At 37.4% G+C, this 25,125-nt stretch overlaps 3 protein-coding genes and 2 long non-coding RNA genes across 6 annotated transcripts; 3 read left to right on the top strand and 2 right to left on the bottom strand.

The window, feature by feature from the left end:
• Positions 1–3,040: 3,040 nt before the first annotated feature.
• Positions 3,041–8,024, top strand: LOC118438982. Its single transcript, XM_035859966.1, has 2 exons — positions 3,041–5,819; positions 5,889–8,024. The coding sequence occupies exon 1, from the start codon at positions 3,323–3,325 to the stop codon at positions 4,286–4,288; it is 966 nt and encodes a 321-aa protein (XP_035715859.1). The 5' UTR covers positions 3,041–3,322; the 3' UTR covers positions 4,289–5,819; positions 5,889–8,024.
• On the top strand, positions 7,089–7,499 carry LOC118438977 (extensin-2-like). Its single transcript, XM_035859960.1, has one exon. The coding sequence runs from the start codon at positions 7,089–7,091 to the stop codon at positions 7,497–7,499; it is 411 nt and encodes a 136-aa protein (XP_035715853.1).
• Positions 7,844–10,996, bottom strand: LOC110860128. The gene is made up of 2 exons (XR_002548909.2): positions 8,310–10,996; positions 7,844–8,217 (listed from the first exon to the last, which is right to left on the bottom strand). It is a non-coding gene; the product is annotated as an uncharacterized LOC110860128 (long non-coding RNA).
• A 579-nt stretch (positions 10,997–11,575) lies between these two features.
• LOC118438984 lies at positions 11,576–14,705 on the top strand. The gene is made up of 2 exons (XR_004837174.1): positions 11,576–11,983; positions 12,106–14,705. It is a non-coding gene; the product is annotated as an uncharacterized LOC118438984 (long non-coding RNA).
• A 4,094-nt stretch (positions 14,706–18,799) lies between these two features.
• LOC118438983 lies at positions 18,800–23,160 on the bottom strand. Of its 2 annotated transcripts, XM_035859967.1 has the most exons (6): positions 23,030–23,160; positions 21,686–22,331; positions 21,395–21,509; positions 20,597–21,260; positions 20,378–20,516; positions 18,800–20,145 (listed from the first exon to the last, which is right to left on the bottom strand). In XM_035859967.1, the coding sequence occupies exons 2-6, from the start codon at positions 22,305–22,307 to the stop codon at positions 20,108–20,110; spliced, it is 1,578 nt and encodes a 525-aa protein (XP_035715860.1). In that variant the 5' UTR covers positions 22,308–22,331; positions 23,030–23,160; the 3' UTR covers positions 18,800–20,107. The 2 variants fall into 2 exon arrangements, with proteins under 2 accessions (XP_035715860.1, XP_035715861.1); XM_035859968.1 differs by lacking the exon at positions 20,378–20,516 and having other exon boundaries at positions 21,208–21,260.
• Between the last annotated feature and the right edge of the window lie 1,965 nt (positions 23,161–25,125).

Here is a 25,125-nt window from a genome sequence, read left to right as displayed (position 1 = left end):
TATAAATAATTTAGAAAATGAGTCAATTCAACAACAAAACGAATTCGGAATCAGGTTAGATGAGGTCACTATTGAGCCGCACAAATTCGACGAGGTAGAGATAGTGGAAGAAATCACTGTTAATTTAGGAATTAAGCTTTTCACCAATTTACTTCATAATTTTTGTTCTTCTTTATTAGCAAGTGGAGTTAATAATTCGACCGTAGATTTTATTGTGAAGGAAATGAGTTACAGCTTTTCAGAAGTTTTCAAGTTACTTTTAAATAATATAGTACGTAATGTTTGTAGTTTTTTAAGAGATAAATATGTACATTTTATAGTGTGAATAAAAAAATCTATAATTATAACCCACCTGTCTAATATTTTTCGTATAAGGTAACATTTAATACTAAAAATGTATCATGTTTAACCAAAAAAGGTAATCTCACGTTACCCGGATCGTTATCAGTGTTATTACAATAATGTAGTAAATATTACTGTGTGTGCTGCGTTATTACTATGCGGTATAGCAGATTATCCTTACCAAATGGTATCGCGCTGCTCTCATTACCACATTCTGTTCACTCGTTACCATGCGGGAGGGTCATATAGTCATTCCGCATGGTAAAGATTTTGTAATGATTTTATTTTGAGTGTACTACACAGGAATTGTATCGGTCGTTTGAGTCTGTGGTCCTGGAGGACAATTTTAGAGCGGATGATCAGGCTTATCTCAACGTTTTGAGAAATTTCAGGTACAAAAATAGTTGAAAAAACATGCAAAATTAGATTTTCAATTGTGTACATTTTTAGATTCAAGAGAGTCACTGAGGCTGACATATCCACTCTTTCCAGCCGATCAATAAAGCTTGTGTCCCCAGAGGAGAGGGTTGGTTTTTTGGATGCTGCCGTGGTTAGTTGTTACCACTTAAAACTTTATCTGAATTTAATATTCATATCCTTATCCCATAGATATTCCCAACCAATGAGGAGTGCGATTCTTATGCAAGAAGAAAAATTCGCAAGCTTCAGGTTCCTGTTCTGAGACTAGCGCCGGTGAACGCGGCGTCAACAGTTAACGACCTACTTGTGTATGAAGGTGCAAAGGTGCAAATTATTACCAACATTTCTGTTAGAGCAGGTAATTAAATGTTGTACCTATATAGCGCACCACACAATATTAATGTTGTTTTACAATTGTAGGTTTAACAAATGAATGTCTTGCGCGAATAATTCGTTCAGTTTTTTTCAAGCAAAAAACTTACCCAGACTTTATTATTTTGCAAGTGGAAGGGTGGACAGGTCCAACAATTTTTGGCGGACTGCCAGTCAAGGTGCAATACATATACCAAAATCATCAAAAGCAGTTCCCAATTAAACAGGCGATTGGCCAAACTTTACATAAAAACCAGGTATGTACATTTAATATGACTAAATTATGCAATTTTCAATGTGTGTGAGAAGAAGTACTATGCACAATTATTATGTAACAGGGAAAGACGCTAAACAAACTCATTTTCAACTTTACGGCAATTGAGAGATTCCCAAATTACAGCTATACCGGTATGCAAAAAGTCTCGACACATTTTAAACTACAAACTTTTAAACTATAAAAAATGTTTATGTGTCACAGGCCTATCCAGAGTTAGAAATCTGCAAGACCTTTTGATTGGCAACAACTTCTTGCCACTCACTCGGTTCAGGGGCTGCCAAGATTTTCAACGGGGGTTTGACATACAAATCCAAGAGTTGAGGCGTTTAGGTTTCAACATTGATCCCAACACATCAACACTCACAGACGACGACACCTCTAATTAATTATGATTTGCGACCTTTGCGACAGGCTCCGTCTGCATGCACAGCACAAGATTTCGATTCTGAATGGAAAACTACAACAAAACACCAGTACTATTATTACACTTAAAGAATTAGTTGATATTATCAAACTCCGTGAAACGGTCCTGTGCCCCCCTAATTATTCCGAGCAAAATTTGGAAACGGCACAAATGCTTTTTGAGCTTTGTGGGGCATTCCAGAACAATAATTCAGTTAACTCTGTAGCTTTTCGAATTCTAATTAATACTCATGTCCTGAGACATGTTTATACATTTCCTAATCCATTGGCAGACAGGTTGAAGGAGATGGGCTTTAGTTTTGGATCCACATTTAAAATTTTGGAGTAATCAGGTATTGTTAAAATGTCGTGCTGTGAAACGTGTCAAACATTTCTCTTGGTGGCAGAATATCCACTCGGCGAACTGAACAAAAAAGTGTGCAGCGCTGCTGTAAACCTTTCACAATCAATTGTTCCTTTAGTGAAAGAAATTGTGGTTGGAGAGTTTATTAAATGCAGTGCCCGAGCAGACAATACATTTTATCAACACATTAGTGGATTTAACGTGAGCGCATTGAGCGAAATAATTTGTCATCCTACCGAAGTCAACCAAGCAGCGTTCAAAGAACTTGTAAACACGGGATCATTATCATTGCGATACAAAATCCCTCAGCCAATGTGTGATATTTTAATAGACATTGGAATCAATGTTGGTGAACCCACTTGCAGTTTTAGTAAATAATTGGGAATAATGATGTATCCTTCCCCAACATAAGTGTGACCCGCACTGCGGATCGTAGTGCAGCGAGGAGGATGGGTCGCCAAATAATTTGCGGGTGGAATAACTGCAACTTTTCATGGTATTCAGTTCAATATTAAATATTACATGATATGTTTCATGTATGTGATATGTACAAAATTGCATTTCTAATTTGTTCTTTTTTAAATTATAGTGGGAGGCTTACGACAATCATGCGTCGATTGTCCACTCGTGCACAACATGCCGTAGAATGTTTGCCAACTTACAAGACCCTTATGAGTGCGTGGCCGTTCCCAATCAAGAGGGAGGAGGAATTATTCCACCCGACTTTGACTCGCGTGGTTTTACCCACGTATTTGGCCTGCATGACGACACTACTGCATGGTTCATTTATGAATTTAATAGACCGTTTGGAACGGTTGCAATAGCCTTTGAGACAATTTTTCAAAATATTTCTGATCTTTTGAAGGATCTTGTAAAGATTTATTTAGGCATTAAGGTTAGATTTACACTAAATTGCACAATAGCACATTTAGAGAGATTAGAGAGTAAGACGGTTCCCTTCTTTACCCCTTTTATAACACTACTTCAAGCCTCAGCTCCTTTGGTGGAGCAGGTAATCGTGACCGCAGCCAATTATATTACTGCGTCACTAAATGCGTACTCCAGTCATGGTATGAAACTCTCAATAGAATAATAATCGAACATAAAGTACTAAAAATTATTATTATTATTTAATCCTAGGTTCCATGTGGGCTCTAGATGGAATCCACTATTTGCAAGTAGAATCACTACAATTCTTGTCGAAACGTGGGGGAAAATATATCCCCACTCCGCAGCATCTTTCACGGAAAGGTATAATAAATATACGCACAAACAGCTCCTGCTTCGCCATGTCGGTAGCAGCCAGTTTATTTTTGGACCGTATAAGACTGGAGGAAGCCCCAGACCTGGAATACGATCAACTTCCTGGAAATCAGAAACGACGCCATCGGCACAAGTGGACAGATCACGAAAGTTATATGCAAATAATACAAACTCTCCAGGATGAGGGTTCTGTACGCTTTACAGAGTTCATCATTCCGTTTCAAGAAGCCTATTACCAGTTACCAGTTGGGCAGAAAATAATTGTAAATGTTCTAAAACACAGTGCCGGTCAACTGCACATGCCAGAGGAATATGACGTTGAAGCGTTGGGCGACGAGCTTGTAAACAAGCTTGCTGCTGAAGGAATAAATATTGGATTCTTGCTGAATGACGACAACCTGGTGGAAATACGGCTAAAAACTTTGGGAGCAAAGTTTAAACTTTCAACACACCTAAACCAGCATTTAAACCTGGAGGATAACTTTGAATTTACAGAGGATACCACCGAATTTAACGTACCAACAATTACCATTCCAAGTGATGATCCAGCGCCAGACTCTCTGCCGATCCCTAATGCGGCGGCACCTGCCCGATTTGCCCATGTCGTCGTTGATATTATTGAAAGTCAGCGATTTGGTCAAAACGTTAGGAAGGTGATACCCACATTTTCCAGATCGGACATAAAAGGGCGGCGTGAAATCGTTTTTGATTCAGTACAGTACTTGCCAGTGACGTGTAAAGAGCACAAGTCCATGCATGTACAGATTTGTGAAACCTTTACTCCATTAACACCCCCGTCATCACAACCAACGGTGGCGGTGCTTCATTTTAGACGACAAAAAATTTAATGACTTATATTAGAAGGGTCAAATGTGCAGAAAATCACAAGTGCTATATTGATACATTACCAAGTAAAATGGATCAAGTTGGGGGCGAGCTGTTGCCATTTTCTTCATCCGGAGGAGTGACTAGGCCCAAAAAACGTTCCAGAAATTTATATAAATACCAGTTTGGAATGGGAAATGTCCTCAGTGCACCAGGTTGCATTCAGAAAGGAGGTGGCGGACGACGAAAAGTGGCAAGAAAACCTAGCGCTCCAATTAAAAACTTGATTGCGAGCAGCTCCCCAGCGGTGAAGAGAACGTCGTCAAAAGCCAAACCAAGGAAAAAAACCAAGCCATCAATTAGAAAAAGACCAGTAACCCGATCAAGTGCAAAATCAAAGGCAAAGAAAAAGAAACCTACACAGAAGAGGTCAAGTCCTGTTAAAAGAAGCTGTGCCCCTGTCCAAAACCAAAGAGGAAGCCTCGCTGCTAAAATGGAGAATCAGGAGCTACCATACACTGGGAGTGATAAGCAATTCGTAAAAGTCTGGACCTCTTTTCCCTATGGCAGACTGACGTGAGCACAGTTGATGAGCACTACATTCCGTGTCATAGCTTATCAACATTCAAGGACGACTGGCAACTACTCATCGAGTCTGAAATTCCACGGAGCGAACACTACTACATTTCATTAGCGGATAGTTATATTTATGCATTTGTGCAACGTAACGTGTATACTGATCATTCAATAATTTAAGAATGGACACTGATACTATCTACTGCTGCCTCAACTACCTACTGAAGGACTTGAACGTACAGAATTTCAATGTTGTAGCTTCAGATCAAATATCAAGCGTGGATTTTGAGAAAACTCCGTCTGCAATTTGTATTAACAGTGACCCCAGGTATGTAATAGGGCGTTTCTACTAAAAATCATGTGTGGCAGCATTAAATGTTTTATTATTTGGTTAGCTACAAAAATGGACAGCACTGAACCGGTCTATATACATACGTTGATGGACACGAAATTGTTTCAGACTTTTGGTGCAGTTATGGAAAGTCATATTCTCATTACGGCTATCACTTCCCACAAAACGTTCGTAATAGCAACACTAAAAGTTTGCAGTCTGTAAACAGTAATTTCTGCAGCCTTTACGTCTTCTACTTCTTGATCAAGCGTGCGTCTTGGTACAGTCTTGCAGACATTGTGAAGCAGTTTGGAGCCTCTCACGAGGTCAACGATTAAATTGTTTTAAGATTCTACAGAAACATTCGTTTTTTAAAGTCTACAAATAGTAGTAATGGCAGAGCATTACAGAGTTGTTGCACTCGACTGTCTTCTAAATTTTAAAATGTATTTCTTAATGTGTGTATTAATTCCTTTCGTTTCCGCATATAAGAACACTACATTCAGTGATGAATGGTGCAAGAATTGCACCCAATATGGAAATCAAACCTTTTTCAAGTTTATTACATTCACATGGGCGCCCCCACAATATCTATGCTCTCCATACCCTGGCCTGAACAACAAATTTGGAACAATTGTGGACTTTAGGTATGTGTGTATTGTATTCCAATTTTAAATTCAACCTATTTAATTTCTGAATATTTATATTTCTCCAAGTTGTGACACTAGAGATTGCACCGCAATTGATGTCCGTCCCGTAACGAGGTTTGCTGGTCACTAAAATACACTCTGTCAACAACCATTTTCGGGGAATGGGAAATTGGACCATCAATTATTATTTTTTCTAGGATTAATTGCATTTTTTTCAGTCTCGACTTTTATAAAAATGTATTTTGTTAAACCAAATAACCCAGTTGGCACCGGTAGAGAAAGTCAACGTGAAGAATTAATCAGATTATAGATAATAAGCAAAATACTGCATGATAATTATTTGATTTAATTTTGAGCAAATACCTCAAAACTAATTTAAACGTAATAGATGTATCATTAAAATTTGTCCACATATTTATATGTAATTATTACAATAGCAAAAAGTGAATAAAGTAAAGTTTTGTTTGCTCAATAATAATGAAATGCACAAATTTCATTTTCATACACCGATTTGCCATAAAGCATGTAAACATTTTGTAACAAGAAGAGATGCATTTTACCCAGTTTCCTTGAAGGACAGGTACTATTATGACAATACCTTCACTGTATCATCATCATCATCATCATTTCCACCAAACCCAAATCTTCCTACTTTCCGAGCAGTCATCCTCCCACAAAAATAATAACTATAATAAATATAATGGATCGCTGCTCCTCCCTAATTGACTGCAGGGTTTGTGCCAAGACCTGTTTTTGGACGATGACCACGTCCTCAACGACAAAGTGTTTCGCCGAGCGGTCGGCCCCAAATGGGGAATACTTGTACCTGGTGTTTCCGGGACAAGATGACTTTTGCCCCCAGCAAGTCCCTCTGCAAGCAGAGTCGGGGATAGATTTTTGGATTGGGGTGACCATAATTGATATGTGGTGGGTGTGACACAATAATAATAATAATAATAATTCGTTGAAAGCTCGCCATTATTAATAATATCAAGTTATATCCCCCAAGAACCGTAGACATGATAATAATAATTTCATGCAACCTTTTTTTGCACATTTTTGCAGCAATGGGCTGTTTGGTCTTGGGCCTCACGTTCGGTTTTCTTGTTGGAAACCCCACCCAAAGAATGAGGATGAGGGCCCTGTGGGGTGTTTTAAGGGGGTTCTGGCGTAGAGTACGCCAGTGGAATCCTCTTCAGAATTTGAGGGCGACCACCAATCCCCTAAATCGCCTGTTGAGATGGTGGAGGAGTCAGCCAGTCGCTGATGTCGAAATGGACATGGTCGTACTTACGGCCAACCAGCCCTCCTCCTCCTCATCTAGTTTTGCCACCGCCACCACCACACTACACACTCCCCCCCAGGAACCTTGCCCACGTTGGGATTGAAATCCCCCTGGTTGAAGTCCCGGTGGAGTTGAACACACCTTCTTCTTCCTCATCCTCCTCTTCCTCTGTCGCCGACTTCCGCACCCCCACCAACACTCGGCCGTCCTCTCCTCCTGCACTACAAACTGTCCAAGTGGACATTCATCCACCCCCAAGTTCTCTGGCAGAGGAGACTACTCCTCCTCTTCTGCTCCCACCTGGAGATCCCGAGCCACCCCGAGCCGACCCACCAGACGACCTCTCAATCCACGGAAGTCCGCCTGGTGGGTTCTACATACATATTTATTAAGTATGATTATGATGATGATGATGATAATTTCATAGCTCTGCTTATTTAAATGTTACAAATATGTAAATAAGAAAAACTACTAATAATAAATTACAACTAAATTAGATGAATATGGAATCAACCTTCTTCGTCATCTAAGACATCTGCACAGCAGGACGCGTAACAATCAACGCAAACTTGTAATCCTAATCTTGCATGCCTATTCTCACGAAATCAATATCATGGGACTGGATTACAAATTTTTCAACCTCAATTTTTAATCTCAAAGCTCAAGAACAATAATTTCATAGCTCTTCTCACTTGCAAATACACATGCAAATAAGAAATCAGAATTTTGAAACTAATCTCGATTAATTAATTTTAATCTATGCCATCAGGTGATATTAAATTATCATGATTTAATTTATCTCTGTAGTCAATTTAATCTTATAATGTTAATCTCAAGGGCTGAAATCTCCAGGGCTTAATCTTAATTTTAAACTTTAATCTCAAAAATCAATAAATTCCCAGCCCTGTATAAAAATTCCAGACCATTTCTGCAAAACTTTTTATGCTGGCCATTCTGATTCCTCTGTAATTTGAGATACGTCAAAATTGTAACACTCTTTCTCCAACCGCTCGAGTTCTTGTGGGGTGATGGAGGGATGATATTTCCGGATAAATTCCTCCGCGGTCAAGCTTGCGTCCTCGCCAAAATTAAATATGATGCGAGTGCAGCCTATAATTATAAAACGTGGACATGTTAAAAAAGTTATTGAAGGAATGGAATTACACTAGTTCAATAGTTCTGGTAGTTCAATTTATTCTAACCATTTTTAAGCTGGCTGCCACAGTTTGCTGGGTAATCCTCATCCTTGGAAAGTAGGGGATAGAGATGTTTGATTTTTATTGTTCTGATAATGGACGACTCCATGATCGCGGCCTTTTCTTGCCTCCATGGCTCGGTTATTTTTTTATACACTTGAACCTCTGGAGTATTTTCGGCAGAGGTTTAAGCTCTTTTCACTATCCAGTGAATTATAAAACCAGAACGTATTTCGGCTTCGATTTTCTTGGCTAAGGGCCGATGTGACCGCTTTAATTATCTTCGCCAATTCTGCTGTGTCGAGGCCTGAACTAAAAATAATGGCTGTATTCTCCACTATAGTGTGTGGCTCGAGTGTAAAATGTGTAATGTTTTATTTTTCGCTTATTTTTGCACTTTATATGCAATCTGATGTATATGTGTATCACTGATATGTAATTTGAGTTATTTGTATAGTCAGCCAAAGATTGCCCTGCCCAATTCTTCACAGAGATGAGTATGTGTTCACTAGACCATATTTCCTTATCACAATTATACAAGGATTCACCCCAATTAAAATGTTCAGGTTAATAATTTTAATTTGTACATACTGTGGAATCACAGGTGCATGCAATTTATCAAACGTTGATTGCATCGCCTGTGTTTAACGAACCGATACATCCTGCGTATTTGCTATACTCGATACGGTTGGGCCCACTTGTATAGCAAAAGCAAAGTCTGTGGAAAAGCATGTGAATATTGTGTATAGAAATGAAAGAAGGTGCAACCAGTACAAGAAAGGTATTATAATTATTAAATATTTGAGATCATGCATGTACAAATGCTCATTGCAAAGTACATTTCCATCTAATTTCAGACTTGGCTGCAAATAAAATACTCTTGCCTCAAAGTTCTGTACATCAGAATCCTGTTGAGCAAAACAAGTTGAATTCCGTTTTTGGAATCCCTCAACCGGAAATGAACACTGTAATAACAAAAGAGGAGGAGACAGCAACCCCGCCACCAGCAGTGGACGCGACCAAAGTAGCATCACGTCCTCCTCCTCTTCTTGCACCAACAACGGATGAAACGTTAACAGTAATTCCATTCGCGAGAAATGCTAGGGAGATGCATGAAATCCGTCCAACCACCACCACCCCTCCACACCCGTCGACCATAGTGACCGCGGCTGACTATTCGTCATCCATTATCTCAGAAAATATATTAATAATTACATCAACGACGACAGAGATGACAACAACAACATCATCTCCCTCTTCCACAACAACAGCAATCACTCCCATTGTTATCCCCTCGTATGCCAATATGACGTTAAACAACACGTATCCCCCTGTATTGACAAAAATTACAACTTCCACCATTCCCTCACTTGATGATACGATTGCGAAAATATTAAGTAGTTTGCAGAACGGCAGATCCTCACATACCAAGGTGAGATGCACTCTCGACCCGATGTAAGCAACATGCTCATAATAATTTTTTAATCCGTAGGAGAGCTTGGATGAAAAACTTGCAAGGAGCTTGTGTCGAACAAAGCAACTCCTCAAGAAAACCAACGATCCGGGACTGCAAGTATTATATAATGAAATTCCTGTAATCCCAGGTAAAATTTGCAATGAGTTGGCACTTCATAGACGCAATATTTGCAATATGAAGCCGCCCAAGGAACGGTGTGGTGGACGTCACCTTTATGAATAAATTAATCGATGCTCAAAAGAAGTTGGTCGCATTGTCATAATTGTGAAATTATCATCGTATCCACGTACACACAATGCATTACAAATCAGGAGCACTCATCCATGCGCCCACATCCGGTCAACCTCTCTCACACTCGGCAGCACATTTTAATGCACATAAATACATACCCATCCATATATTAGTAATATTTACAATGCTATAAAGATAGGCGCATCAATGACGTTTTTGAACGCAAACAATGGTGGAAAAAAGACTACTAGCACATGAACAGGATCAATTTTAAGATAAGGCACTTAAAGTGCGTGGGACTGGCCAACCCGAACAAAGTCAGACACTCAAATTCCGTGCTGACCCTGTGGGCGCAGGGACCACACCCCTTCGCGACCGATGTCGCGGGATTTTCCGTCCTCCACGGGTTGAAAAAAGGGTTGAAAAAAAGGGGGGGGGAATCCACAAGGAAAATCGTGGCCTTAGCAACCGGCTCCGTTGTTAGGGAAGTCGGGGGCGAACTGCCACTTGTTGAATGGATGGGCCACCAAAATCCCAGAAAAAACCCCCCTCGAAGCAGGTCCACCCCCACAAAAACACTTTCACTACACCAAGTGGGTCTAGGTGGGTGGGGGGGAGTCCACCCCGGTCACAGTAGTAGTATTATAGACAGTTTAATGGCCTGGAGAAAGTCGTGGAGAAAGCACAACCATACAAATGGGTATATTGAGACAAGTTGAGACATAGTGAGTTGGTTGATACTGTTGCTGGGATATTGAGACAAGTGGTGATGACGATACATCATACTAAATTTGTATTGCGGCATATCCTATTACATATGCAGGCTATGTATACTGAACAAAACCCCTCTCTCTTGATCGAGAGATAAAAAAAGCTGCTATTTGTTAAAGTCATTTGACCTCGTCTCTTTATTGTGTGATGGGAGAAACACTACACATGTACATATGTACTGCACATAGCGTCTAAAGGCGCTTTATTTATGTAATATGTGAATGACGATGGTGAAGTGCGTAGAAATAACGTCCTTTTATACTATTCTTTAACAAGGCCATCCCCTCATTCCAGGAAGTATGTGCGCTGGTATGCATACGTATGTATGTACATTATTATGAAAGTCTGTGGTTTGTCAATCAACCTCAATGAGTATTGTTTTTCTTCGAGTCATTTAGATTGACATGATTTTATGCCACAATTACGACAATCAGTCATGTTTGCGTAATGTGCAGATTTCACGTCCTTCCGTGAATAAAATGGAAAGACACTTGTGCAAATAGGAAGGGGCAATTCATGATTTATTTTTTACTGGTATGTCCTAATTGTAAAACCGCATAATTGCTATTAAATATGTTGAGACCAGACGCGGAAATCTATTAAACAAACATTCAATCCTCTCACGCATATATGCATGTGTGAATGGGCATATGAGAATTCATATGCAGACCGGGTGTGGGTTTGCATTTAGAAATAATGGGAACTTTGGGAATGCGGAAATGCCCCAGAAATTTGCGGTGAGAGGGGCATGTGGGTATAAAAGAGAGAACTTTGTGAGTCACAAATCGCACTGAGATGAAGTCTCTGTAGAAAGATGGTTAGGTTAACTACAGAAATTTTATAAAGGTGGAAAAATCTAAAGTTTCTCTACATGGCCAGTGTGGCCTTACTGCGCTGGAGCGATGGTGCGATGGAGCAACTAATTGATTGCCGACTCAGATTTGGCTCGTCTCTAATTATTTCCGGGCCTTCTGGAAGTGGGAAGACACAGCTTTTGATCCGTTGTCTCTACCCAGATAACCAAGAGGCGGTTTTTGGAGAGAAAATCAAAGAAAATATTTTTCATTTTCACAATTTGGCAGCCTGCGTATGATACTTTGAAGTTACAGCATCCAGAGGTAGTGTTTTTACAGACTTTCTCAGATATCCCCGCTGATCTGACCGAAAAGCATGTAGTAGTTTGGGACGACTGCTTTTTAAGGTTTAAAACAGATAAAAAAGCTATAATTTATTTATAATTTATTTATTTAATGAATTAATTTATTTAATTATAATTTATAACTATAAAAAGCTATTATATACTGTAAGATGACCTGCACATAGGTAATCCAACTTGACCCGGTCTTGTAACGCATTTCGCTGGATGCTGCGTATTTATTAGTACTACTAATGGTTTCCATAAATGTTTAAAGTCCAGGTCGACCGTATCGAGTTGAATTGAAGATACCCCGATTAATACTTGACTGCATAGAAAGCAAGCATAGCTAATTGAAGGTTTATAATACAGGTTGTCATTATTTTTGTCAAACTGTATTTCGATAACAAATACTCTAGCATTAGATTTTTGCCATCCCATTCGAATTTAAATGTATTGTTTGAACTTAAGGAATTTGTGACAATAAGAACAAGTGCATTGAATTTTGAACTAATAGAGTGTTACTTATTTTCCTTTCATTGACTGATTGTGACTCATTTTGTGAAAGATCGACTAATAATATATGGCAATATTGTAAAAACCTGTCAGAGACTGAGCTAGAGTGACGGCATTGTTCTTTTTGATAATTCTCAACTTTGAAGATGAGATATATGAAGTTAGGGGAAAGTATATCGTTTGTAAAATTACTACTCGGCATGGATAAATTACTTCCACTTGTTACATGTAGATTTAGGGTACAATTATTTCCGTTTTGTTGGTGAAAAATTGAACTACAATGTAATTCCTTAGAATAGAGGAGTAGAGTGTAGAAGGTTACTTGAGATTTGAAAAGATTCAGCATTATTGCATAAATTGATACCTGGAGATTTTTGGGTAAATACTTTGGAGGACCAAAGGCGAAAAGCTACATATTTATAACGTACGCGTAAATATATCTGAAGAATTAGATTCCTAAGAGGGGATTTCTGTAGGGCATAAAATCAAGGAAATATTTAGGCTATGTAATTGTGAAATCGCTATAAAAGTTTTTTTAAATAATTGTAGGTCTCGCCAATGTATGAGAAACGATCACTTTAAAGTTTGAAGGTTGAAGGACTTTAAAGTTTTGTCAGATGTATGTGTTCAGTAAATTGCAACACGAAATTGGTGACTACAAGTTTTTATAGACATAAGTAATTTACATACTACAGAGGTTGAGCCAGTAACATTGTCGCTCTTATAAACCTAGATTTTGTGGGCAAAGGACATTTTAGTTAATATTTTTGACATTCTCATCGTGTTCCGCATCCATTTTTGATATAGAAAGAAGCTGTCGTTTCCAAGAATCTCACTATTTAATGTAAATTCCAGGGGATTCTTTTCTTCTCTCTTGATGAATTAATTTGCAAAACACATAAATAAATTTTACCCTCATTCTTTAGAACGCCATTCTTCTGTTAGAAATTATACAGAAACACGGTGAATGCAGGACGCAGAAAGTATGTATTTACCTGAGATACATTCTATTTCGAATATTTTTAAAAACTGGATGAGTTCTGGGTGGTGAGACGCTAGGTCCTGGAGAACGCGGCTATGGATCACTATGAATTGGTGCCTAGTGGGTCTCACCACAGTCGAGCATTTCAATATTTTCTTCCGAAATCAGTTATAAAGTATTGCATACATATTACGTAACATTTATCTTCAAAACTTTTGAGAATCGAACAAGAGGGAGTATTCCACGACCACTTATTACACCAACTACCACATGCGCGACAGACAACTTTTCCAATTTTTTACTAATGTAGTACTTCATCTTGCTTCGAGGCAATGAAATGTGATTTCTTCATTCCTTTTTGCATTTCCGATGAATAGAAATATCTCTTACAATGTGACAAAAAATTGGGATCTGTTTCCGGCAAGGTGACCCCGGTACATCTTTCGAGTTGTTGTCTTTTGGATTTCTTTAAACGAGGTTTAGGAGCGTGCACTTTGGACCGTTTAAAGACCTTCGAACCTACATTATGTTTAATAAAAAGGCCTATCGTCCTTCAGGAGCCCTAATACTTCCTTGTAAGTTGAAGTTACATCGCCCGATATTTTTATATAACATCACGGTCAATTTTTTTGTTGAGCGTCGGTTTTCTCACTTTTTGGGGGTTTGAGTTAAACGCCTGTGGCAAAGTCATTTCTATTGTTTACTTACTTTTTGTTGTGGATTTTTTATTCTAATAAATGTAGGCATGAAGATTAAAATTTTTGAAAGTCTGAGTGGATCCACTAATTTTTTAGGTGCAATTCCTGCTGTGCAAAGTGCTTTCGCAGCATTTTCCACTTCGGGGTCAGTTTTCCGCACCATTTCGAAATATTTTTAATTCGAATAAATTTTATGATGTCGGTATTGAGTTTGTTTACAGGGTAATTCATAAATTTTGCGGCTAGCTAAAGTGCGTAATTAGTAATGAGACACGGACTAGAGCGACCATGTTAGTGCCTCAACCCGTAAAGGCGAGAGAAGATTATAAGACCACTTTCTGGACCTTACCTGACCTTAGACGCGATACTTTTGAATATCCCCAATTTGTTTAAACTACTCCCCATGCATCTGGCCAGTTGTGTGAAGACGTTTTTTACAGACCAAAAATAGCTCATGGCACTTTTGAGAAGTGATTGTCCAAAACCCGTGTCGAACAAGTTTCCAGAACGCATTAATTTTGGAGATGCCTATTAGAAAATGTTTTGCTGTATGAAACCAAATTCAAATAAAATCATGGGGGATGTATCAATAGATAGTACATGTATTTGGGTATTCTCGATATTTTTTGTGGATCTCTTTGACTTCTGGTCTTGGGGCCACAACTAGCAAGAAGAAGCAGTATTAAATATTTATGTGCCCAATTGCGCGACCATTTTATTGTGGTGGGATTAAACCCTTCAAATTCAACGTCAAACAACGGTTGAAATAGATCACCCCCGTATATTTAAAATTTATTTTGAGTTTCGGGGTATTTTAATAGGTGGGGGCAACCCATAGCCTGATTTTCTGGCGCCAACAATAATTGTTTCCGAAAACTTTTCACATCTCGGCTACACAAATTTCGTTGGCCTTTCCAGTTCCCTTGAATAGCATATCATCCAAGTCCTGGTAGCATCTGATAAATAAACTTATGCTACGTAGAATATGGTCACAAATTCTCGCATACCAACTAATATGAACGGCTTAAACGACGCCTACCGTTTGTGATCATATTTGCCCAATTTTAAAATTTGAGGGGGTGAAAAGAATATTTGTAGTGAACTTTTTACTTTAATTTTTTTTAGTTTAGTAACGATAACGTATGTACGATAGAAATTCAGCTTCTTAGCGATTTTACACTGCCTGGGTTAGGTTTACAATGCACTTTATTGATTTATCTAATCTATTGCTGTTTTGAAGAATTTTCTTTTCGGCTGGTTATTATGTGTCTGTTAAAGTCCATTAATTTCTGAAGGTGTCATGTTTGTAATATACTTTATTGTGTAACTGAATGAATCCAAAATTAGGTCGATTTCACTCAATGAATGTGCTTTTTTGTCCAACGAAATCGTGAAAAACCATTGGAAACTATAAAATGAGACGCCTCCAATACTACATTTATTTTGGGACCAAATTGTAAGCGAAATATTTCGACGAGGGGAATATAAGTATGTAGCAACTGACTTAGTGAACATGTTTATGTAATGTCAGTTTAATAGGTAAGGTGGTTCCAGAAATACAGGGTTGTTAATGTAGGTCCTATAATGTCATATCGCCTTTTGTAACAGCTTTGTTTTTTTATGATTGTGAAACTCGCAATGAATATCATAAAATGCGATGATATGTGCTTTTGTGTCAACTGATTTCCACAAAGCGTTCGACCCAATCCTTATTACTTGAAAATAGTTCAAACTTTATACTTATAAAGGGTGTAATATTCCAAGGGTCCCATTTTTCCTGGGAAAAGTAAATGGTTCATTAGAGACAACTGCGACTAACACAAAAAAGAACTTTTCCTTTAAACACACCTTATAGTCTTAACTAGGCTATAGCCCGTGTAGAAAATGGGTAACAGTTTACAGTGTAAGGTCTGTCAGTCCATCGATACAATACATGACTCAGACTGGGCTGCAAATATCGTTTTGCCAGTTGTATTGTCTTGCCATGGGAGGATGGTTGGCAAGACGAATGGCAACCCTACTTGTTACGGCGCCGGTCACTATAGCTCAGTTTTCAAAACGTATGGTTAGGTTAGGTTAGGTTTGCATCCGAACGGCCCGTAAAGTTTACGCGAACTGATGACTTAATGACGAAGTAATAATGTCCCTCTTTTCACGTTGTACAACTTGTTGCAGAAATAAGGCCAATAAAGTCGCAGAATCAGCGCACTTTAGCTAAATTAACTGGTTTTATTCAAGCACACTACTTACTACAGTTCAACAATGAAAAAAGGAACTAATTGCTACTTAAATTTGATTCCTAACTAATTTATTTGAAGAACACTTTCATTAGTGGCCGTCTTCTCTCGTGTCTAACAGTGGAATGGAGGTAGCACACTCTCTCCCTTGTCGTTCTCACTACGCGTCTCCTTTCAAACCCTCCTTCTTCAAACTACGGGGTGAGATGACACACTGCACAGTGGACCGCACTTACTGACCACACTATGCGCCACACCTATGGACCACACTAGATTTACTTAACTTTAAACTTATATAACTAATTTTGTATTGGACAGATTTCCCTAATTATTTTTGCTACATACACACAAGGTCCTAAACTACAATATCCACTATCATTTGACCAAGAGCTATTCTTAGTTTGGCCTACAAATATAATTAAACTTATCACTACGGGATTTGACACATTAACAAACTTTAAACTTAAATTACAAACTTTGTATTTGATAGATTTTTCTGATAATTTTACCAAATATATACAACACCATAGGCTACAATATGTGCTATCATTTGACGAAGAGCAATCTTTGGTTTTCTAAAAATTATTAAACTTAACGCTACTCATGAAAATTGAACTTAACACTCCTCACTCTGTAACACTACTATTAATTACTAGGTCAATTATCACGCATATTTATGTAGCTGCATATCATCGTACTAATTCTGAATCAACCTAAGTGCACTGGATACTGAATTCCGAAACAACATATTTACCTTGAATGTTTTAAATTATTCAGGTTGATGCAGAATTAGTAAGAGAAATACATAATAATATATGCATATGTAATGTACATACTGCAATTATTCGTATTCAGGACATCACCCACTCGATTATAGAAATAACACTATTTACAAAATTTGTTGAAGACTATTTATTACGAAATAATTGAAATCTCTATCAAATATATTTGATAGAGATTTCAATGGTGTTAAATAATGGTGTTAATGGTGTTAAATATATCCAAATCGGATCCTAAGAAGGGTAACATGAATCTGGGGGTTGGTTCCTCAGTTGATGGGGAATATTTTGGTAGGCGCAATTTGAGTTTCATAGTTGAAATTCTTCTAAAAATTAGACTGGATGGGTAGCTATTTTTCTTAAGAACATTTGTAATGTGAGATAATACAGATGGAAATGAATCTTTGACAGATAATTTCATAGCTCGGTAACAGAGAGCGTCAATGACTGAGACTTTGTGGGACATATGATGAAGTGAAATTGAGGTACTTATCTATGCGTCTTCTTTCTGTACACCTTGTGGCCAAAAGTGTTGCCACATTTTCTGTAGATTTGGAAATCCAGAAATGGGAGTTGACCATTAGATTCCTCCTCAATAGTGAATTGGATTTTGGGATGGAAGTTGTTCAGTTTTTGGAGGATGATATCTTTTTTGTTTTCTTTTATAAGTAAGAATGTGTCATCACATATGTTTCCAAAAGTAGAAAAACGGGTCCTTGTATACAATGGTGTTTTCAGGATTTTCTTGGCACAGGTTGGCCAAAGGTGGAGATAATGGGGATCCCATCGGTACGACTGGTGTATTGTCTGCCTTACCGGGAATTGTTTTTGGTTGTGAGCTATCTTGCCCTTGGTAATGGTTACAAAGTAGTTGTCGAATAAATTATTTGTATTGTTCGCACTGAAGTTGAATATCAATCTAACTATTAAAACATATGCTCTGTTACGAGTACAAATCAGAATGCCTGAAATGATTAAGAGATTACAAATAAATACGTTAGCAAGTCTTGAAGAATAAGTAACATGTTTAGCATTGCCCCATTTTATATTTTGGACACTTTTGGCCATTGTGGGCATTTCGGACGCTCAACGGCGTTGAGTTATAAAGTCATAGTCAGCCTGTACAAATTCTGCTTGTCAATTACTACTCATTGAATGTATGAAGCCACAACCCATTACGAGGTCATAGTAAATTTGTAAAGTAAACTTAAACATCCTGCCATGCTTGTGCTGGTGTACTGTAGTAGCCATGAAACGTACATACGAAAATAGACCAATTACATTTCTTATTGCATAAATAGGACCACATATTTTCACTTATCGTTACTCATGTGCAACCCATTGTTAAGAGAGGTGATCATTTTTAATTATGCGTAAAGACCACCCACAACAATCACGCGTGCTTGGGTAGGTGAAATGACTAGCTTCCAATTCAAACAACAGGTAACGAACTTAATTTTAATGGGTAGTATGCCTTGTTTACTCGCTTTCAATTCGATATTAAATTAACTCTAATGGTATAACTTAATTATAATAGGAAAACAGTTATAAGTATATATGTGATTTACTGAGGTATGTTGGTAGTCGGAGGGGCAGTTATTCGTTATTCCATAATGAGTGTGCCGTAATCATCAGTATTTTCATGCCGAGAGATAAACAATTTTAAGCAATTTCACGTACATATTTACATATTATTAATTTATTACCAGATCATTAACACGAACATGATATAGTGACATATCGATGATTATATATAGAATAATCATAAGGGTGTAGCTAATATATGCATAACGTCATTCACTTTTAAATTTCTTCATGAATTTAATCACAACTCGAATATTGGAAGGAGGGTTATCAAGAAATTCACAATTTGAAGCTATACCATCGTCTGTATGTTCAGGTTTATCGTTGCATGGCCCGGTTTCTGAAGGCCAGAATATATCATAAACTATGACACGGGGATTGGTTTCATCGTCACTAAGTTCGTGTATATAATTAAAGAAAAGACTTTCGGTAGGGGTTATTATTTCCTTGACATGTCCTACTCCCGTCTCATTCTCTGGAGGTATTTCATCTGGTGGGTTAACTCTGCAAGGAGTTTCCAGACGCTGAATTTCCACCGCCAACTCCAAAACTGTCAACCCATCTCCATTCCTAGCTTCAAGAATTTTAATTAAGTTATGTGGCGATATGGATTTCACTAGTTCAGTAAGATTCGATTCCACCATGTAGCGAAAATAGTCGCCTTTTAACATAGAGTGGAGAAACGTATCGCCATTTGTATCAAGCACATCTGGTTGGACGTTGTTTTCCTCTAGGATTTTAACAATATCGGGTTTCCTTGAATTCTTACGGTTTTCATAAACGAACCCAAACCCAACTGCGTAATGCCACGCATTTCTTAAATCGAGGGGGTTTCTGTAATGAAAGTCTGCTCCGAAGTTTACTAAAATATCAAGAAAATCCGACCTATGCGATGAATAAACATTTTGAATTTCTAATTTTCAATCGATCCTGATGATGATGTACGGTTCTGACATCGAAAGCTTGATCAATAAAATTGAAGTTATTGAAAATAATCATCCCCCTATGTCCGAAAATAACATTCCTAATAATGATGAATAAACTGTTATTGTATCCCGTGTTGCTAGAACTTGAAAAAAAATCTGCATCCAATTCTAGCTCTTCCACCAATTCTTTTACCACCTCCAGATCAAGTCTCGCTATAAAAAATCTTACAGTGTCTGTTATTCCTTTGGTCCAAAGTGATTCCGAAATATGACTTTGGTTGTCTTTTAGTAGTCGTATAAACTGTCGGCCGAGTCCGTTTAGATCGTTTTTAAGTGCGGATTGTAACCCATTGCGAGGCGCTATCGAGTCGACTGGTATTGGTTCAAGGAGAAGAATTTTGTCGGCTGCATCTTTTTCTCCAAGTGAGTCAGCAACTTTTCGAACTTGGTTAAGAAATCCGTAGTCAATCATTGCTCTAAGGGATCCCTTTTCCATGAAGAATTTCCTAGAGTAAAGTAAGAACATTGCATTTATTTACAAGTATGTTATACTACCTTAGTTATTTAGCAAATTCTATATGGCAGATATTTTATGTACTGAACTATGTATGATCGTCATATAACAATTAAACTCTTTTTTCATTATAAATTCACGAAAAAAATGTGTTATTGTAACACACAGACCAAACAACATGTTCTGTATCATACACGAATATGGATGTGTACATACATACTTACGTTCGAATAAGATATTTTCAGTCTGATGTTCCATATTGAAATTGTAGTAACGCAGGATTGATTTTTTCTGGTAAGATGGGTCACAGCTATCCGAATTTTCATGACACGTTAAAAATTTACTCATGGAATATTCATTGACCTGATTAGTAGACCCATTTTTGTACACAGTGCTTATGGATGAAAGGGTCGATTAATAAAATTTTGACTACGGACACATACATATGTATAACTTGGCGACATTAAAGTAAATGCGACCAGCCTAGTAAGGTCTTCATATTTTGCTGCATGCGACCAAAGGGTAGCGACTGATTTGGAGTGAACGCTAGCTTCATCCGAAAATTGCACTCTATCTCCATCATTAAACTCCGATTCCGGATAATCCTTGCAGCCTATGAGATCCTCTAATATGTCGTGCTCTTGGTTCTCCTCAACCTGTAGAGACCTCAGCGCTCCTCCAATCAAGCTATGCACTTTTACGTCAATTCCAAATATATATCTATTCGGCGAAGTAGTAGGTTTGATGTCGAGCAGTAAAAATCTTGCGAGCAAGCGAATCGCATTTTTGAATAGCTCAATAGGATATGTATAAGGGTCAAAGGGTTGATCTAGAATGTCTTGTATATCCGTCTTGATAGTGGTGACATGCTTACGGAGGTAATTGAAGGGGAAATCGGTTCCAAAATAGACGCACCTTTCCAGCAAATGTAAAGTGATTGGGGTATACAAGGAGCAGGATTCGCGTAATTTGTCTCGAGCAATTTTGACACAGGTATTTAATTTTGTATTGAATGGGTATAAGTTTAAATTGTCCACGGGATTTTCTGACTTACCCTTCATTTCTTGAAGATACTGATGAATTGTGTATGGATAGCTTTCGAGGTTCCTAAATAAGAATATAATTTACAATATAAGGAAATATATATAATTTTTATTAACCTCTTATTTTTTCAAGTTCCTTGATATGCATGGGAAAAGTTTTTTAAACTAGAGAAATATGAAAAGGCAAACTATGCTTACAACATTTTCTGGAATATCCTGAAGCTGGAAATGGTTGCTGACATCATACAGAGAAGTAACGGTATTCGTCCAGATTCCGTGATAAGGAGAGAAATTTCGTGTTTCTCATCATCGCCTGGAATTATGTAAGTAATCATATTGCCTCGGATCAAATTAAGTAATTTGGTGCAACAAAGTGTTAAAGAAATGTAATAAATAATATGATTTCGTTTTGGTCACCTAAAATTTTGTTAATGTACGTAGAAATTATGTAAATACACTTAATTCCTTATATGACATTAATGCTAATACCTTGCAATATTTTTGAAGCCACCTTAAAAGCCTCGCTTTCCTCAAAAATATTCACTTTGAAGTTATCGATTATCCCTACTGCAGCCGGAACGATAATCTTCTCAATCGACGTAGCTAAAACAGCGATATTTTTCACATCTCTGTTCAACGGGAAATATTTTTCTAGCTCGTTATATCCAACAATATTGTCGAAAATAAGAAGAAACTTCCGCAGATTCATTAACTTTAACAAGTCGTAGAATTTGTTGGCGAGCAATATTCCTTCGACTTCCTCGAAACCTTTGCATCTCAGCCTATCCAATTCGTTTCGTATTTTATCCTCAACTCCGGCCGGGTTGTCGGCGGAAACCCAAACAATATCGGTAAATATTTTGTCCTCGATGCAAACGCTTGCGATTTTTTGTGCAGCTTTCGTTTTTCCATGGCCTTCAAGCCCGTGCAGGCAAACGAACGGGAATCTGATGGGATGATGCGTAGGTTCCTTAGTTTCTAAGGAGAGAGCTGTTATCACACCAGCGATTAGGGTATCTCTTCCAGTGAAATTTTCATCAAGCTTTGGATATGGCAGGAAGGGATTTTGTAATATTTTTGTAATAAATTTTCTTTGTGGTATTTTAGCCATACTTGGTGGTGTAAAATTTGATTCCTAAATATAAAAAGTACAAAAGTGAAAGAGGCTAATAGGGGTTTATAAACACTTCACTTATAAGTTAATCGATCTCGTACAAGTAATTTTTAACATATATATTATATATCATTGAAAATGACTTGTAAGTGGTCCGTTGACTTATCAGTAAAGTGTTTATAAGCCCCTAATCTAATCTTTTATTCATGTAATCGCTACACTCTTGAGAATATTTTCTAATGATCATTATAATGTCACTATAATGTGTTGATTATCTGACACATAAATTAATACTATGGTAGAAATTTTAAAGATAATCGCTTTTTTAGATTTGTCTGACCTTGTGACCTACATTTCTAGGGGGTGTGGCAAGATGTTTTTAAATATATTTAAATGCATAAGTCTCGCTATGGTCCAAGGTTTGCAAAACCGTTTTCATTTTAAAAATCGCTCATAAACTGACCGGTTAGTGATAATTGTAAAAATTGACCACTTTAAAAAAAAGCGACAATCTTTAAAATTTCTACCATAAATACATGAAATTGTTCAAAATTGGTTAGCCGTCGGTAGTAAAACTTTCATGAAAGCATAGTCATTAAGGAGCAACTGATCATACGAGTACCCTGATGATTTATTAACTATTCATATAATCAATTACCGTTTATTTAATATCCAATTTTAAAATAAGACCTTACACCAATTTAGATTAATTTTATTACCTTTTATTTAAGTCAGTTATTAGTGAGTTCGTTTAAGAACGTGTTTACGACTTTTGTAGGTTGTCTTTTGGCGTAATTCAAGATTAGGACCTTTCGTAACAATGGGATATGAGTGACGATGTGAAAATTGGTAGGCCTATTTATGCAAATGGATAAGTTGTTGGTTCACTTGCATAATTTTTACACCAACACAATCGAGGCAGGATGTTTAAGTTTACTTTACAAATTTATTATGAACTCGTAATGGGTTGTGGTTTAATTCATTGAATAACAATTGATAACAAATTATCTGTAGCTGAAGTTAAACAGATTACATACGAAAGACTGAAATAAGTAAGATGCCGCATGTACAACCCTTTTAGTTATCTTATTTGCTTTAGACTTGTTTTTCTGTTGTATTTGCGCAATGTGTAATAACTTCCGCCATTCGGGTTATTGAACCAGTGTAATTAATTTATGCGTCAGAACATAATCAATTGTGCCAGTTTTTGAGGATAAAACCGTTCTTGGCAATTTTTTGGGTTCGATTTTTTTTATTTTAATAGTTTGACAATGCTAAAGGATTGCATTGAAGTCGTTGCACCGTTACGTATAATCTAATAATTGTCAAGTCATCTTTACTTTTTTCTAACACTTAATATACCGAACATTGTGTCAAGGCTTCCCACAAAATTTTATTTTATTCGAGTTTATTCAAATTGTTTTCTACTCCCATGTAGTGTTAAATTATCCTACTTACTACATAATCCTACTTAATTTGAAACTAGATATAGCTGAAAAAAGTTTTTTAGTTACTCAACAAGTCCACTGATACCACTGACTAAGTAGGGGCGCTTGGTATCTGTTACCTGGACCTACCCATCTCGCTGTATACAATAGACGTATTTAGATATTATTTACATGCCTGATGAAGACGACAGTGGATCGTTGAAAGCTCGCAATTATTAATAAAATCAAGTTATATCCCCCAAGAACCGCAGAAATGACTGTTCAATAGACGTATTTGTTTACTTGTATTCAGGGAATGTAACAAAATTTCCGTGTAAAAATAGCATTTGGTTAAACTACATATTTCGCTTTTAGTGACGAGCGTGGGGCTGGCTGTGGGGTTGTGCAGAGTGACGCTCGTGATTTGGTCAGCTATATTGGATGCCTCAGTCAGCCAGGTCGCAATGATTCACAATAGTTGTAACTTATATAACGCAGATATAACTTCCAGTTCACTAACTTTGTTGAATATTAACGTGGCATTAGGTGGCATGTATTTTCTTTGATTTTGAAATATTTGTGATAGCTAGATACATGAGAAGAATATTCACACAATCCTCCTTCAATTGTGCCATCAATTGGCATTTTTACAGAGTTTTGAAATATCTCAAAACACAAAATTTAGGGAGTTTAGAACAATTTTTTTTCTGGCAGTTTTTTTGGAGATAAATATGTATCTTAAATATACATTCTACGATTCCCTTGCCAACTAATTTTGTACAAACGTGAATAGGTCAGGTAACAGTTGGACGATAATAATACACAGTGGGCTTAAAGTTCTTGACAGGCAGGCAGAGCCTGGTTTTTATTTTGGAAAAAAATTTTTTCTCGTAAACTATTCAAGATAAAACAGTAATTCTTTTTGCATTTTGTAACCCAACAATATGAGGGCCCGTGACGAAAAAAAGTTCAAATCCAAACACTATTTGGTCGGGGGTGGGGCTTCTCCCAAATTTCTCGAAAACTAGGAGTTTCCTTGAACACGGTAAAGTCGTGGTGTCGCCGAGCGACCGTGGACGACAAACCAAGTACAGGAAGATCCAGAGTATTGTCCTCAACAACAAAATCACAAATTACAAGGAATGTAAAATTGAAAATTGGTGCATCAGTGAGAAAAACTGTCAAATGACTAAATTAATCCAAACGGTGTAATGAGAAGGAAAAGGTTGTAAGCAGATGGGCGGTTCGGACTTAGGTTAAACAACAATCATGGGGAAGGACTACGTAGCTATAGGCGACATGTGAAATCACTTCTCAGTCAAAAGAATATTCAAGGTCGGATGAAATTTGAAGAATTTGTTAAGGAAACAGGGTTTTTGGCGTGCGGA

Source organism: Folsomia candida, unplaced genomic scaffold (genome assembly GCF_002217175.1).
Source record: "Folsomia candida strain VU population unplaced genomic scaffold, ASM221717v1 Fcan01_Sc029, whole genome shotgun sequence".
Taxonomy (NCBI): domain Eukaryota; kingdom Metazoa; phylum Arthropoda; class Collembola; order Entomobryomorpha; family Isotomidae; genus Folsomia; species Folsomia candida.
Note: the sequence above shows the minus strand (reverse complement) of the source record. Positions and strands in the feature narration are given on the sequence as shown.